The sequence below is a fragment of the Zootoca vivipara genome, chromosome 11 (genome assembly GCF_963506605.1).
Source record: "Zootoca vivipara chromosome 11, rZooViv1.1, whole genome shotgun sequence".
Taxonomy (NCBI): domain Eukaryota; kingdom Metazoa; phylum Chordata; class Lepidosauria; order Squamata; family Lacertidae; genus Zootoca; species Zootoca vivipara.
In genome coordinates, this window is record NC_083286.1 from 32,806,814 (window position 1) to 32,821,047 (window position 14,234).

Here is a 14,234-nt window from a genome sequence, read left to right on the forward strand (position 1 = left end):
TGTTTCTCTTCTATAGTTTTGAAGAATTCAGCTTTCTGCTCGTTAGGAGCATATACTCCTATTAAAATGATAGATTCCCCTTCTACAGTCACTTCGATGGCAATAATTCTGTCCTCTTCATCTTTAAAGATTAATTTTGAATCCAACTTAGGATTGACACATATTATTATCCCTCTTTTTGTTTTATCTGAAGATATAAACTCTTGTCCTAGTCCTTTATTAGTAGTTTTCTATATTGTCTTTTTATGTGCCTCATGCAAACAAATATCTGATTTCTGCTTAGCCAATGTGTGATATTTCTCTTTGTTTTACATTCCATGAAAATAATTTAAGATCCATTTAGTATTACTTCCTCTTTTGCCTTTTAAACTGTTCATTTTTTTAAAAAAAATCCCTTTGCCTTTACTGTTTGTCCTCTTTTTCCTCCTCCTCTTTCCAACAGGTATTTTGTTTATATGGCTATATATACATATATATGGGGACCCAGGTGGCTCTGTGGGTTAAAGCACTGAGCCTAGGGCTTGCTGATCAGAAGGTCAGCGGTTCGAATCCCTGTGGCGGGGTGAGCTCCCGTTGCTCGGTCCCAGCTCCTGCCAACCTAGCAGTTCAAAAGCACATCAAAATGCAAGTAGATAAATAGGAACCGCTACAGCGGGAAGGTAAACGGCGTTTCCGTGTGCTGCTCTGGTTCGCCAGAAATGGCTTTGTCATGCCGGCCACATGACCTGGAAACTATACGCCTGCTCCCTCGGCCAATAATGCGAGATGAGCGCGCAACCCAAGAGTCGGTCACGACTGGACCTAATGGTCAGGGGTCCCTTTACCTTTATCTTTATACATATATATACATGTGTGTGTGTGTGTGTATGCCCAAACCTTTTCCGAGATCAAACTTTATGGAAAAAGGCTATTCTTGATTGATGGAAACAAGTACTGGTAGCAAGAGTACTTTTTGTTTTGTTTTATGATAAACATAGAAAATGAACTGAAAAGGCACAACTCATCTTAAATAAATTCACCTAGAAAATTATACCTGAAGATTTTTGTGGTAACTCAAACAAAAGTAAATTTAAAATGCTAATACAAGTATATTATTTAACCCTTTGGTTTTCCTTCATTAGTTCCTCTATCTAGTGCACTTCTCATTATGTCATGTCATACTTATGTCAAGTCATACTCATTATGTCATACTTCATGTTATGCCTATCCTGTAGCTTCTCAATTAATTATTAAATCTAATGACTGATTATTGAATACATTAAAGTGAAGGAATATGATTGGCAGCTGCCCTGATCTCATGGGCGCCTTTTGAAAAACATTATTGGGTAAAATGCCTATGAAGGTCAATTGTCTGGAATCATATTGCTACATTCCTCATATACTTTCTTTTATTTTCCTGTCTTGCTTTTATCTCCTCTCTTTCACCTTTATTATTATTTCTTTTTGTGCATTAGAAAATGAAAATGAAAGCAATTATTTTAAAAAATTCTAATTATTGATCTTGTACATCGTTCCTTTCCCAATATTAAAAGAATTATCCATCATTATTATATTCTCAAAATGCAACCTCTTTCCTTCCCTAGACTGCATTACAGGAGTTATATTTAAGCCTTTCAGATCAACATTTTTATTCTATTGGCTCTCCATCAGAATTTCTACTCCCCAACCCCCCCCCCCAAATGGGCTACCAATACAGTAGCTGCCATGATTAAGTCAAGGACAACCTTACAGGGTATGAAGAGAGAACTACTAAGTCCAAAGCCCTGCCAAGCTCACACCAAGAAACTGAGAGTAGGAGGGAGTTTTTCCTCCTTTTCCCCTTCTTTCTTTCTTTCTTTTTTTTGGGGGGGGAGGGGAAGCTTTACCTCTCCTTTGCAGGGAGAGATTCATTCCGAACTATAGCTCCTAGGATGTCCTCCTAGGAACCATAGGATTGCATACTAATCCACTTTCATATTTTGAATTTAGGACGAGTACTACAGGATCCAGTACAACAGAAATACACTTTATTAATGGTTACAAAATCAATGAGTAATGTATAAGATATAGGACTGAGGACAGAAGAAATAAATAGAATATAAGTTAATTAGGACATGTTCATGATCTGGCAGCCAATTTCTTTCAAAAACAAAAGGATGAAACTTTAAAATACTTAAAATAGTAGTCAACATAACTACCATAACTGAAAACAAAATTTTGAAATAAATAATGTTGATGGGGAATAGAGATTTATCCTAAGAACACATCATTGGATAAACAAAAGTGTAAGGATGGAGGGAATGCATCATTTGCAAAAGGAATTGAAAGGATGATTTTCACATAATAAAAGAAAAAAAACACCTTTAAAATACTTTTTAATATTATATATGTTTATATTATTTGAGCTATATGTGTTAATGAGAGAAAATAAAAATAGATATGGGGCAGAGGAATGGCCATGAATATAGATCAACAGATAACCCTCTATTCAGAAAAGAGATCTCAAAAACATCAGATAATCCAAATAAAACAAGGTGGTATTCCTTAAGCCATGACAGCTGACCTACTTTCAGTTAGGTACATATGATAAACCTGTAAATACTGACAAAAAAGGCACAAACGTTCAATAGATATTTCAATAGAAGCATTGAGGATGTATCCTTCCCATATGCCATAGAAAATGTGATTGAAAATTTACCATCTGTAAATCAGGGAAATGTGAAGTAGCACTTTCTAAAATTAAACATTAAAAGTATGCAGACCCAGAAAACTCACACTAAAGAGCCTTGTAAGAACAAATGCATTAGAAATCACTAACTTAAATTTTAAAATTTAAGGTCTGTGAAAGTTAGAAAATTCTGCATATTTCACATCATAAAACTAAAATACTGTACATTATTCCTGAGACCTAGGAAAGCATGCAAATCAGAAAAAGAGCACTTCATGTTAGAGAACAAGTGAACAAAAGTAATGGATACATATTAAAATGACATCAATTATGAAAAGAAATAAGAAATTTCTTGCAAATGTGATCCCAAATATATGTTTACATTTATAGGAGTTATACGGCCATTGCGATATTGATACAACAAATACATATCTTATGATCTACAGTACTGTACTATGCTTGTGACAATGAAGCCATACCATAAATAATATATGCATTAGGAAGCTGGAAGAGGGGGAAAAATCAAGATGGGCACAAAAATAAACAAGTGATGAGAGGTTGTATAAACAGAGACTGATAATCATGCAGCACTGTGGGTTTTTTCACACATTTTGGGGGTGGGGGGTGAGGACTACTTGCTCACTGTGAGAGAGTCCACCTGATGCTATCAGGGCAAATAAAGGCAAAAGGGGAAATTAATGCCAACACAAAATAAAACACATAAGAGATGCGTTTGCTGACAGTGTGTGGGACTATATATATAAATATATTCACCAGTCAAATATTAGCAGCAGTTCATTAGTAAATATTTTAAATCTTTCTACACAAGCTTTTGATTTTTAAAATGCCAGATCCCCAGCAAATGGTGAAATGTGTACAGAATCAATGATGCAAAGGTAGATGATACCTGGTAGGTGGGCAAATGTAAGCTGCAACTTTGCTTTCTTGTTCCCAGGTGGCTTTTCTCCAACTTACTTTCTTTGGTCTCTAATTCTTCATCTTTCCTGGCACCTTCTTATAATATATTGTATATTGTTTTATCCTTCCTAGGAATATCTTGCTCACCCCATTCCCTTGTCCTGTTTCTTACAGTTTGGTACTCCACTAAGCTGATCCTGCCTATTTTCCTTTCCTCAGCTCATGCATCCTCTGCAACTCCCATCACCCAACCATTGGCAATGTTGGCTGGGACTGACAGCAGTTATAGTCTAGATGAGGACCCAGAATGGGGATGGCTGCTTAACATCTTCTTAATTGCAGATTAAGAAGAGCCTTAATGGATCAGACCAAAGGGACTAACCAGCGTCCTGTCACTCACAGCAACGAGTCAGGTGCCTCTGCGAAACCAAAGGCAAAACATAAAAACAAGAGCCATCTTCCCTTGTTCCAAGCAATCACTGGTATTGAGAGGAAAAACTGCCTCTGAAACCTTCAGCTCGGTTGGTTAGAGAATGGTGCTGATAACACCAAGGTTGCAGGTTTAATCCCCATACAGGAAAGCTGCACGTTCCTGTAGTGCAGGGGGTTGGATTAGATGATCCTCATGGTCCTTTCCAACATGATTCTATGTGACTGATTCTTTGGTTGCCCACTGTAACTTGTTTGCAAAGCATGTTGAGGGTAAAATTGCTTGTCTCCACAATGACCTTGATACAGTACTGTTATTACAGCAAGTCCAGATGAGGGCATCAATGTTGCATCTGAGTTTTCTGAGATCATTTTTAGTTGATGTAGCCCAAGGACACAGACAAGCTGCTTGCTAGTATGCCCATCTTAGCTAATCAAAGCTAGCCAGGGAAGTTTGACAGAAGGAAATGTATTATAATGCCCTCACCAATGTACAGTATTTCAAGAAGTGAGAAGTTCTAAGGACATTGCTACTCTGGGTTTGGTTTTCCTTTGAGGAAATATTTTGTAATATTTGGTTTATTTACTGATACAGTATAGTAGAGACAAGCGGCTTATGAACTCCCAACAATCAGCAAACCTGCTACCTTACAATGAAACCCCAAGGAGATGCACCCCGCACCCCAGTGTGTCATTCTCCCTGTCTCTGAAAGCCTACACTGCCCTTCTCCCACTAGCAAGAAGCTACCAGATTAACCATATCTGCAAATGTGCAGACATATGCAATATTATATATGAAGTATTATTTTCCAATTATTATGTTTACCTGGAATGAAATGAATTGGTCTATAAATGTCTCTTTTTTGTTCAGATCACTACATTTTATTAACTAAATGTAAGCTGTTCACACCAACAACTTTTTGTTAGTTAGATGGCAACATGGACGACTTTTAGAGAAAACATTTGTTCCTGGGGGAGACTGAAAGGAACATCAATTTTTTCAGCAAAACTGTTTACCTCTTTGGGAATATAGCTTCATTGAAATTTCACAGAAGTAAACCAGATGTTTCATTTCTTCAACTTTATGTAATTTTCATGTCAATAGGAATGTGATACAACATTTTTGTTTTGAACCAATCTCTTGTAACATCAAGTTTAATTAAACTATGTTAAATTACTTTGCCTGAATATGCTATTTTTCTCTCAAGGGACTCCCTGCACCTCAGACAGACCCCTTCCACATACTTGGCACCACATAAATTTAAAGAAGCATCCTTTTCTATGGGAGATGTATATTTGCACTTATGTACAAAAGAATAAAACAGGAATTCTTTTTGGCCTGGTGCCTGAGGTGAATGGTTAATACAGGAAAATCTAAAGTGAGCCTAGAACAGCTGCATACCTTTAAGGGTGCTGCTCAGTTTTCAGTACACAGATTCCTGCTGTTTGTGGCTCTATCTCAAGACAGCTCGGAAGGTTTGGTACAAAACCTGCCGGTTTCTGCTTTCCAATCCAACAGGCAGAATCTCTTTCTGAAACACTTTCTCGTCCCAGCAATAGCCAATAGCTGTAAGTGCTAGGTTGCAGGAGCAGAGCCAGAAAGAATATGCAAGTGTGCCTCCCTCCATAGCTGCTGCCTTGACAAAGCCTCATGAAAAACCATTATCTGGCTTTTCATCTACCCCTTTTAAAAACATATCCAATTATCCCAAGTAGAAAATGTTGCATAATTTAACCTTATTTATTAACTGTAAATATATTAAATAACCTTTGGGGTCCATTTTGCATCCCTGCAAAGACTGCACCTGAAGCAGGTGCCCTGTCACCCCCCAACTTCATTATAAACCTCCTACATACTAGGTCCAATAAGCAAATTAAGCATGCTGTCCTCAACAAATAAGTCTTGCCAAAAAAGTTTAAGTACTGATTGAATCACATGGCAAGCATAGCTGGGAAGAATATCTGCTGAAAGAGAACCAAACTGCATAGTTGATAATGAATGGTAGCTGCATATTAAGAGCTTATTTCTCAAAGGAAGCACAAACAAATTGGGGTTTTATTAGCTGTTTCATTAAGTTTTATTTTAGACAAACACACACAGAAAGCATATGTGCAACATCTGATATAAAAGGATTCTATTCAAAACAAGTCTCTGTACAGAACCCATTAATGTAGCATTAAATTACTCAACAAGGCTGCAAATTTAACTATAAATTTAACTCTTTGACTAATCTATCATTTCTGACAGAGTTTATTTCATTTGCTCTGATCTTTAAATCAATGTGTGTCTCACTCCACCACATTAGTTCTCTCTTTTAAGTAGCATTACATATATACATATATCTCTCTGTGTGTGCCATGGGCTATTTATTGTAGCGCTTTCTTTCTATCAAGTTTGCTCCTAAAACAAATCAGTGTGTGTGCTTCTGTCAGTAAACATTTGAACACAGAACAGATCAGTTTAGAGAAAATTACCTTGCTCTTAGAGTTGCTTTTGTGACGATGCTTTATTTATATTCCCACTAAGACACAATGAGCCAAATTCAGAAAGTACCTGTGCTAGAACAAACCAATTCTTTTTGCACATGCAGCTGTAATGTTCAATGAGGAACAATAACTGAACTCAAATCTAAGCATTGAGGGGGTGGGGGTAGGATCTGCCAGGAAGAGAAATGTCTCAGTAGCATATTCAGTAGCTAGGGAATTCTGAACTTAAATGCTAGCTACAATGCAGAAGTCGGATATTCTCAAATCAAATTGAAATTAATGTACTTGGGTACAATTCTTGTCACATTTTCATGTGGGTAAATCCCACTGATTATAGCAGGGCTTACTGCATAGCATTGTATCCACTGCTACTCTCATGCAACATGCACTTATTGTTATTATTATTATTAAATAAATCTGCATAGTATCCTTCAACTGTATGCCTCTGTAATTTTAATGGAACTAAAGTATAAGTACAAAACCATACCAAGCCTAAAACCTCAGTATTGCCCATGACTGGCCGTGGTTGTTCTGGGTTTAAAAATGAGATATTTCCCAAACCTTTCTGGAGATGCCAGGGATTTAACCTGGCAAAGTTTGCAGGCAAGGCACGTGAACTGAAACTAAAGCCATGAACTATGCTCAACAATCTGTATAGACAGGTTCCAGTTTCCTATAGTAAATACTGCAGAGAGAATCACAGAGGCCTAGGGTCTGCCCAGGACCAAGGAAACCTAAGTTCAAATCCCTGTCCCACTTTATTGTTGTTGTTTTCAAAAAACAAACAAACCTTAAAGCAGTATTAAAAAACGTTAAAACTAGAAAAATTCACAGCCATACTTAAAAACATACAAAAGTTAAAATACTAACACAAATTAAAATTACCTCAGGTTTCTAACCATCTGGGTAGGCTTGCCAAAAAGAGTACAGTGAAGTCACCTGCTTGATCTCAATAGGCAGGGAATTCCAAAGTGCTATTGCTGTCATACTAAACAATTGAGTTCTTACAAATGTGCAATGGGTATTATGTGGCACCTGTAGCAGTGCCAATTCCACCAATCAAAATGGTTGAGTGGGCACATATGGGATAAGGTGCTCTCACAGGTAATCCGGTCCCAAGCTCAACCTGATACATTACTGAGTCGTTGTAAAGACAAATTGGATGGGAAGAGGGAGACACAATCATATACAATACCCTGACCACATTTGAGGAAGGGAAGGGGTAAAATAAATAAGTAGAACAATCGACCGTAGACTGAAATTTTGCAATCAAGATCCGATTTGCTATGAAACAAAACCCTCCCGCAAAAAAAAATCACTTAGTCTTGACATTTAACTCCCAAGCTTGATTATTTTTACCACAAAATATTACTCATGTGGCATATATTTTCCTAAGATACTTTTAAATGGAACACCACACATGCAGAAAAAACAATCTTTATTTCAATTCAAAATTGCCAATTTACCTCATTTTTATGGTCAGACAACAAACAGGCTTTTTCTTGGTCAATTGTGGCAAAAAAGACTCCTCTCTCAGCAATTAGGTAGGAAAGCTTTTGTTAATCAGAATATCATTCAAAAGAGTGTTTTTGTCTTTCTTTAGAGTGCAATTTATGTTCTATAAATACTAATGCCAGTTGTGAACAGGAAAGCTAGCGGAAATTTTTTTTAGGTTGGTAACTTTTGTAAATATTTCCAAAACTATACAATCTACCTGATAATTCTGTTTTAAAAACACCTTTAAAAATACTTAAACACACATTGAATCCTCAAACTACTTTTTGATTTGAAGGAACCATAGTGTGGGAAAGATAACAGTAAAACAGGAGTACAGATTTCTTAATTATTATTAAATTTCTATTCTGCCCTTCATCCAAGGATCACAGGGCAGTTTGTGATATGAAAACACAAAAATACATAACACAGCAACAAACCAAAACAGTAACCACCTCCCACCATCCCCCATCCAGTTTAAAAGGCCATAGATCGTTTAATTGGCCAAAGGAAAGGCCTGGGAGAAAATTAATGTTTTTGCCTGGCATTTAAAGATATGCAATGAAGGCACCAGGCAAGCCTTCCTGGACATCAAAACACATCCCTGGCCTACAAAATTTGAGACAAAACTAGCAACACAGTGTTTGAGTTAGAGATTAAAATATGGCACATACCTTTACAATTCTCCACTGCCAATTGTCTCCTTCTTGTTGCGAGTGTTTGATAAATTCTGCACAATATTGCTTGAATTTATTCTCTTCCAGAAAGAAATCTTCACCACACAAGTTAAGTGACATCTATTTAAAAAACCAAGTGTTAGTACTGGCAGATATACTTAACTCTAAATAGAATATATAGATCTCCCAAAGGAACAGGAAGAAATAGAAGAGATCAACAAACAATAGGAATTGGGCTGCTGCCCAATCCCTTGCCTTCAGATGAACTTTCCACTTATGGACAATGATTTCATGCCATTACTTGATGGTATAATGTTTCTATAGTAACTTATTCCCTGTACAATTTGATGGGCCATTAAGCTAATGCTGGAATTGCAAACCTACAGCCTTCCAGTTGTTGCAAACCTACAGCCTTCCAGTTGTTCCAACTGCCAGCAGCCCAAACCAATGTGGCCAGTGGTTGGTAGCTATAATCTGATAACTTCTGGAAAGCTAAATATTTCCCATTCCTGAGCTAACAATTCCTGTATTGCAGGGGGTTGACCTAGATCAGGCATAGGTAAACTGGGCCCTCCAGATGTTTTGGGACTACAACTCCCACCATCCCTGACCACTGGTCCTGTTAGCTATGGATGATGGGAGTTGTAGTCCCAAAACATCTGGAGGGCTGAGTTTGCCTATGTCTGACCTAGATGACCTTCAGGGTCCCTTCCAACTCTACGATTCTACTAAACTTTTCCAAAGGCAGAAGCCTCTACAGAATGAGTACTGTTTTTTACATTCCAACCTGTAAACTACAGTCCCAGGGCCAGATCAGGCCCGCCATGGTTCTAAATCCGGCCCGCCCAGCCATTTAAGAACCCGCCGCAAAACTGAGACTTCTAGCGATGGCGACGGGAGGAAGAGGCCAAGCAGCGGTGGCTCTGCCAATCAAACACCACGCCTGGTTTACCTCAGCGCAGCACTGAGGCACAGCGTTTGATTGGCAGAGATGTCCCTGCGCCACGCTGAAGTAAACCAGGCATGGCGTTTGATTGGCAGAGCCCCCGCCGCTCAGCCTCTTCCTCCCACTGGTGCTCCTGTGGCTGCTGCCACTCTGCGTCCTCGTGAGGGGGGTGGCAGCAACGTTCCTGGAGGACAGCCGGCCCAGGCTAGGGCTCAGCGGGGAAGCTGCCGCCACGCTCCCATTGGCGGCCGACATGACAGTGGAGGATGATGAGGCCGGCGGCGAAGTGGCACAGGCAGCAGCCTTCACCTCCGAGGAGCAGGAGGACGAAGGGGCAGAAACGCCCACACGGGGCGGCAGCTGCAGGTGAGGCACCAGCTTGTCCTTGTCTTCGTCTCTGTGCTCCTTGAAGAGGTGCACCGGGCAGTGCATGCCGCTCTTGGCCAGCTCCTGCAGGCTCCCAGCTTCCGAGACATCCAGCTCCCGCAAGCATGCCAGTCCACTCTCCAAAACTTCCTGTCCACCCCCGACAGTCTCTGAGGGACAGTGAACCGGCCACCTGTTTAAAAAGTCTGAGGATCCCTGCTATAATGCATTCTGTCAGACATAGAATCATAGAATCATAGAGTTGGAAGAGACCACAAGGGCCATCCAGTCCAACCCCCTGCCAAGCAGGAAACACCATCAAAGCATTCTTGACATATGGCTGTCAAGCCTCTGCTTAAAGACCTCCAAAGAAGGAGACTCCACCACACTCCTTGGTAGCAAATTCCACTGCCGAACAGCTCTTACTGTCAGGAAGTTCTTCCTAATGTTTAGGTGGAATCTTTTTTCTTGAAATTTGAATCCATTGCTCAGTGTCCGCTTCTCTGGAGCAGCAGAAAACAATCTTTCTCCCTCCTCCATATGACATCCTTTCATATATTTGAACATGGCTATCATATCACCCCTTAACCTTCTCTTCTCCAGGCTAAACATACCCAGCTCCCTAAGCCGTTCCTCATAAGGCATCGTTTCCAGGCCTTTGACCATTTTGGTTGCCCTCTTCTGGACACGTTCCAGCTTGTCAGTATCCTTCTTGAACTGTGGTGCCCAGAACTGGACACAGTACTCCAGGTGAGGTCTGACCAGAGCAGAATACAGAGCAGAATACAGTGGTACTATTACTTCCCTAGATCTAGACAGTATGCTTCAGTAAAATGAGCAGAGCGTGGACGAGCAGACCACTTTCAAGGATTGAAATGCTGATATAGGTGAACCTTCTGCCATTTGTATCTCTCAGTTTTACATGGATTATTGACAGTATGAGTAGGATCAAATATCACCATCACTCTGGATTACAAGGAACTGGGAAGTTTCCAAGTTTGAGGAAAATGTTAGTAATTACTACATCTCCCATTGCAGTTATCAGATGTGAAATTGTAATCAACACAGTGCAGGTAAAAATACTGTAGTCTTCACACACACTTTAAATAGAACCACCTGTTTTTAGCAAATGAGCAGATGTAGGCATAACAGAAAAACTGAAAATTATAATGCAGTATTGCTTCTTTCCCCATAGGCTACTTGTACAATAAAATCATTATAAGAGGAAATAATTGGCCAGTTCTTTATTAAATGCACATATAAGCAGCCTACTAAATTCTGAAAGAGCCGTGAGAATTTAGTCTGCTCTTATATCTTGTATCATTACCAATCTTCCTTTATGTTTGGTTTTCAGAATTAAGGATCCTATAGCAATGCTGCACATAACATTTTGTTGTAGGACCCCACTTGTTTCCTTTATCTTCATTGTTCAGGTGTCAGTGTCATTGCTTTTGTACCAGCACCCACATAATAGAATAGAATGGAATAGAATAGAATAGATCTTTATTGTAGGAACAACGAAATTTCCCGGTTGCTGTATCAACTCAATTAAAACACTCCACATGAATTAAAATACTAATAAGCACAATACAATACAGAACAGTAAACAAATGAAAATAAAAATAAAAATACTTCAAAGTCCAGAATTTCCATTTAAAGCCAAAATTGCTTTAGGAAAGAAACATACAAGAGGGAGAGAGGTATCCTCAGATTTCCTAAATACAAAAAACCTTTTTTAAAAAATAAAAAAGCCTAAAGAAACTCCAGTGAGGACTAGGAATACTCAGAAGACGCAGTGCTGAAATGAGGTGGAAACAGAAGATCACGTAGGAAGGGGAATGGAATAGATAGATATGATCACAGGGAAGTTTAGGGAAGTTTTTAATGTCTGATGTTTTATCGCTGCTGTATTATTATTATTATTATTATTATTATTATTATTATTATTAATGCTGTTGGGAGCCACCCAGAGTAGCTGGGGAAACCCAGCCAGATAGGTGGAGGGTAAATAAAACTATTATTATTATTACTACTACTACTACTACATGGAAATTTACAGCAAAGAAATACAAAATGAGAACACAAAATACACACCAAAAAACAAACTGATAATGCCCTTCTCACAAACACATTTAAAAGGCCATAAATTGTTTAATCAGCCGAAGGCCTTGTTAGAATCATAGAATTGTAGGGTTGGAAAGGACCCTGAGGGTCAACTCATATAACATTTTCAGCCAGCGCCTAAATTACAGTATCATGGAAGAGGGCATGGTTGACTGAATGGAACAGTGAGCAGGAGCATTAAGCACTGGAACCTTTCATTGCAGATCCCACCTGTGTCTCTGAACACCAATTGCAGTGGAAAAACTAGGCGCATCCTCCTTCACATCCCCCTTCTGGGCTACACAGGCTCCTGATTGGTTACTGTAATAAACAGGATGCTGGACTAGATGAACCATTGATCTGAGGCAGCAGGTTTCCTCCTTATGTACACACACCAGAGAACCCGGGGGTATTTAGTGCATCTCCAGCTGGCTCTAAGTTTCGGAAATCACAGGTGTCTTTCCGCTCCCTACAATTCAGTCGCTGCTTAGTTCCAACAACCCAACGGAGCTGCTGTGGTGACCAATGACCAGTGCAAACATGTGCACCTTTCCACAGCCCACATTTCCCTCATTTGGCCGAGCCAGAAGCAACGGGAGGCAGCAGGCCGCCCGAATGAAAAACGTCCCTTGTTGTTGTTTTCAAATGGCCTGAAACTTCTTGTCCCAGGGGACCAAGCTGCGCCAAGGCACAGTTTGCCATTCGAATTGCAAGCCTGTTTCTCCTTCCTCCTCGCCTGTAAAACCACTCCTGCTTTCGGCATGTTTGTATGGACAAGAAGATATCTGGGGTGGGAATTCGCCTGAAAAACATGCAGTAAGGCAGCACAATTCCCCACCCACCCACACCTATGGCATTTCTGTTTACGGCTGGCGGATGGGGGAAGGAGAGAAACTGAGTGTACACTTGGGGGGGCAGGAGGGCGGCCTAAGGAAAGGGCCACGGCAATGGCAGTTTCAAACGGAGGCCGGTATCCAGGGCGGGAGTTTCCAAACCGCGCCTCTGAGGCGAAGTTGGCACGCAAAAAGCTATTTGAAACCCCTCCTGCAGCCGCCTCTTCCTTTCCATCCTCCCTCTTCGCCTCGACTCCCCCTTTCGCTCACCTTCTCCGCCTCCCGCCAATTTCTGACGGATGCGCACAAGGCTCCGTCTCTTCCTTTCTTGTGGGAGGAGCTCGGGGGATGGGAGAGAGAGAGAGCGCGCCAGAGCGCAAGCGCAGAAGCACCCGCGCGGTTTCCTTCCCTCTCTCTCCCACCGCTCTCGGGCTCCGGTAAGAGCCTCGGAACCCGCACTTCGAAAGCGCATGTGCTAGTCCGACGCATGCGCGTCTGTATGCGAGGGAGCGGTTAGAGGGCAGGGGGAAAAGTGTTGTGTTGGGAAAGGGTGCTGCGCGTTGTTTTAGGGTTGGCAGCGGTTAACGTGAAGGTCCTCCTCCCAAGTTCACCTTTCCCCCCTTTTTTATTTTAAAAAAGTGTGTTACTAAACATGAGGCAGCTGGAATTGTTCCCGCTCTATTTCCGCGTTTGCAAAGCGGCAATACTTTTCCTCCCCAAAATTCCTGCCTTCTATTGCAGCAAATAAGGGTTCACAGTACACAACCTGCTGCTCCGCGCCCCCCCCCCCAAGTAGCCTGCAAAAAATGAGCGCTGATCACGTCTGCGGTTCTCGCGGCGCTGGCTAACTTCACCAAAGCGATGAGGCCAGATAAAAGTTCTGAGAGTTGGCGGGAACGTTGCCAGTCCCTGCAGTTTGTTGCTCTGACTCATCTCATCCAGAATTGTAAAATGTTTTGCTGAAATCTTTTAGTCTTGGTGAGAACTTGGCAGAAGGCAGCCTTCCTCGTTCCAATAACCTTGAAGCGAGGTAACTTTCTGGGGGCCGTGAGGCAGAGTGAAGTAGAGCACTAAAATATGGCATAAAATGTGCAAAAATAGCACATAGCAATCCCACAAGCCTTTGCACTGACCTTTGAGGCATGGGGAGAGTTGGAGTTTGAGCAACAAAGCTTTGAGAGAGCAAGTTGGGGAGGGGGTTTCACTCCCCAAGGGTTTCCAGAGGTTTAGAGCAGGGGTCAGCAACCTTTTTCAGCCGTGGCCTGGTCCACCGTCCCCCAGACCATGTGGTGGGCCGAACTATATTTTTTGGGGGGGAAATGAACGAATTCCTA

General features: G+C 40.8%; 1 protein-coding gene across 1 annotated transcript in view; it reads right to left on the reverse strand.

Moving 5' to 3' along the window:
- The window catches only part of ATG10 (autophagy related 10), a 111,709-nt gene extending 98,371 nt beyond the window's left edge, over positions 1-13,338 (reverse strand). Inside the window, exons 1-2 of the mRNA XM_035099694.2 lie at positions 13,171-13,338; positions 8,650-8,772 (exon numbers count right to left, since the gene is read on the reverse strand). Of these exons, the coding sequence (XP_034955585.1) occupies positions 8,650-8,772 (123 nt within the window). The 5' untranslated portion in view covers positions 13,171-13,338. The remainder of the gene's footprint in view (positions 1-8,649; positions 8,773-13,170) is intronic.
- Between the last annotated feature and the right edge of the window lie 896 nt (positions 13,339-14,234).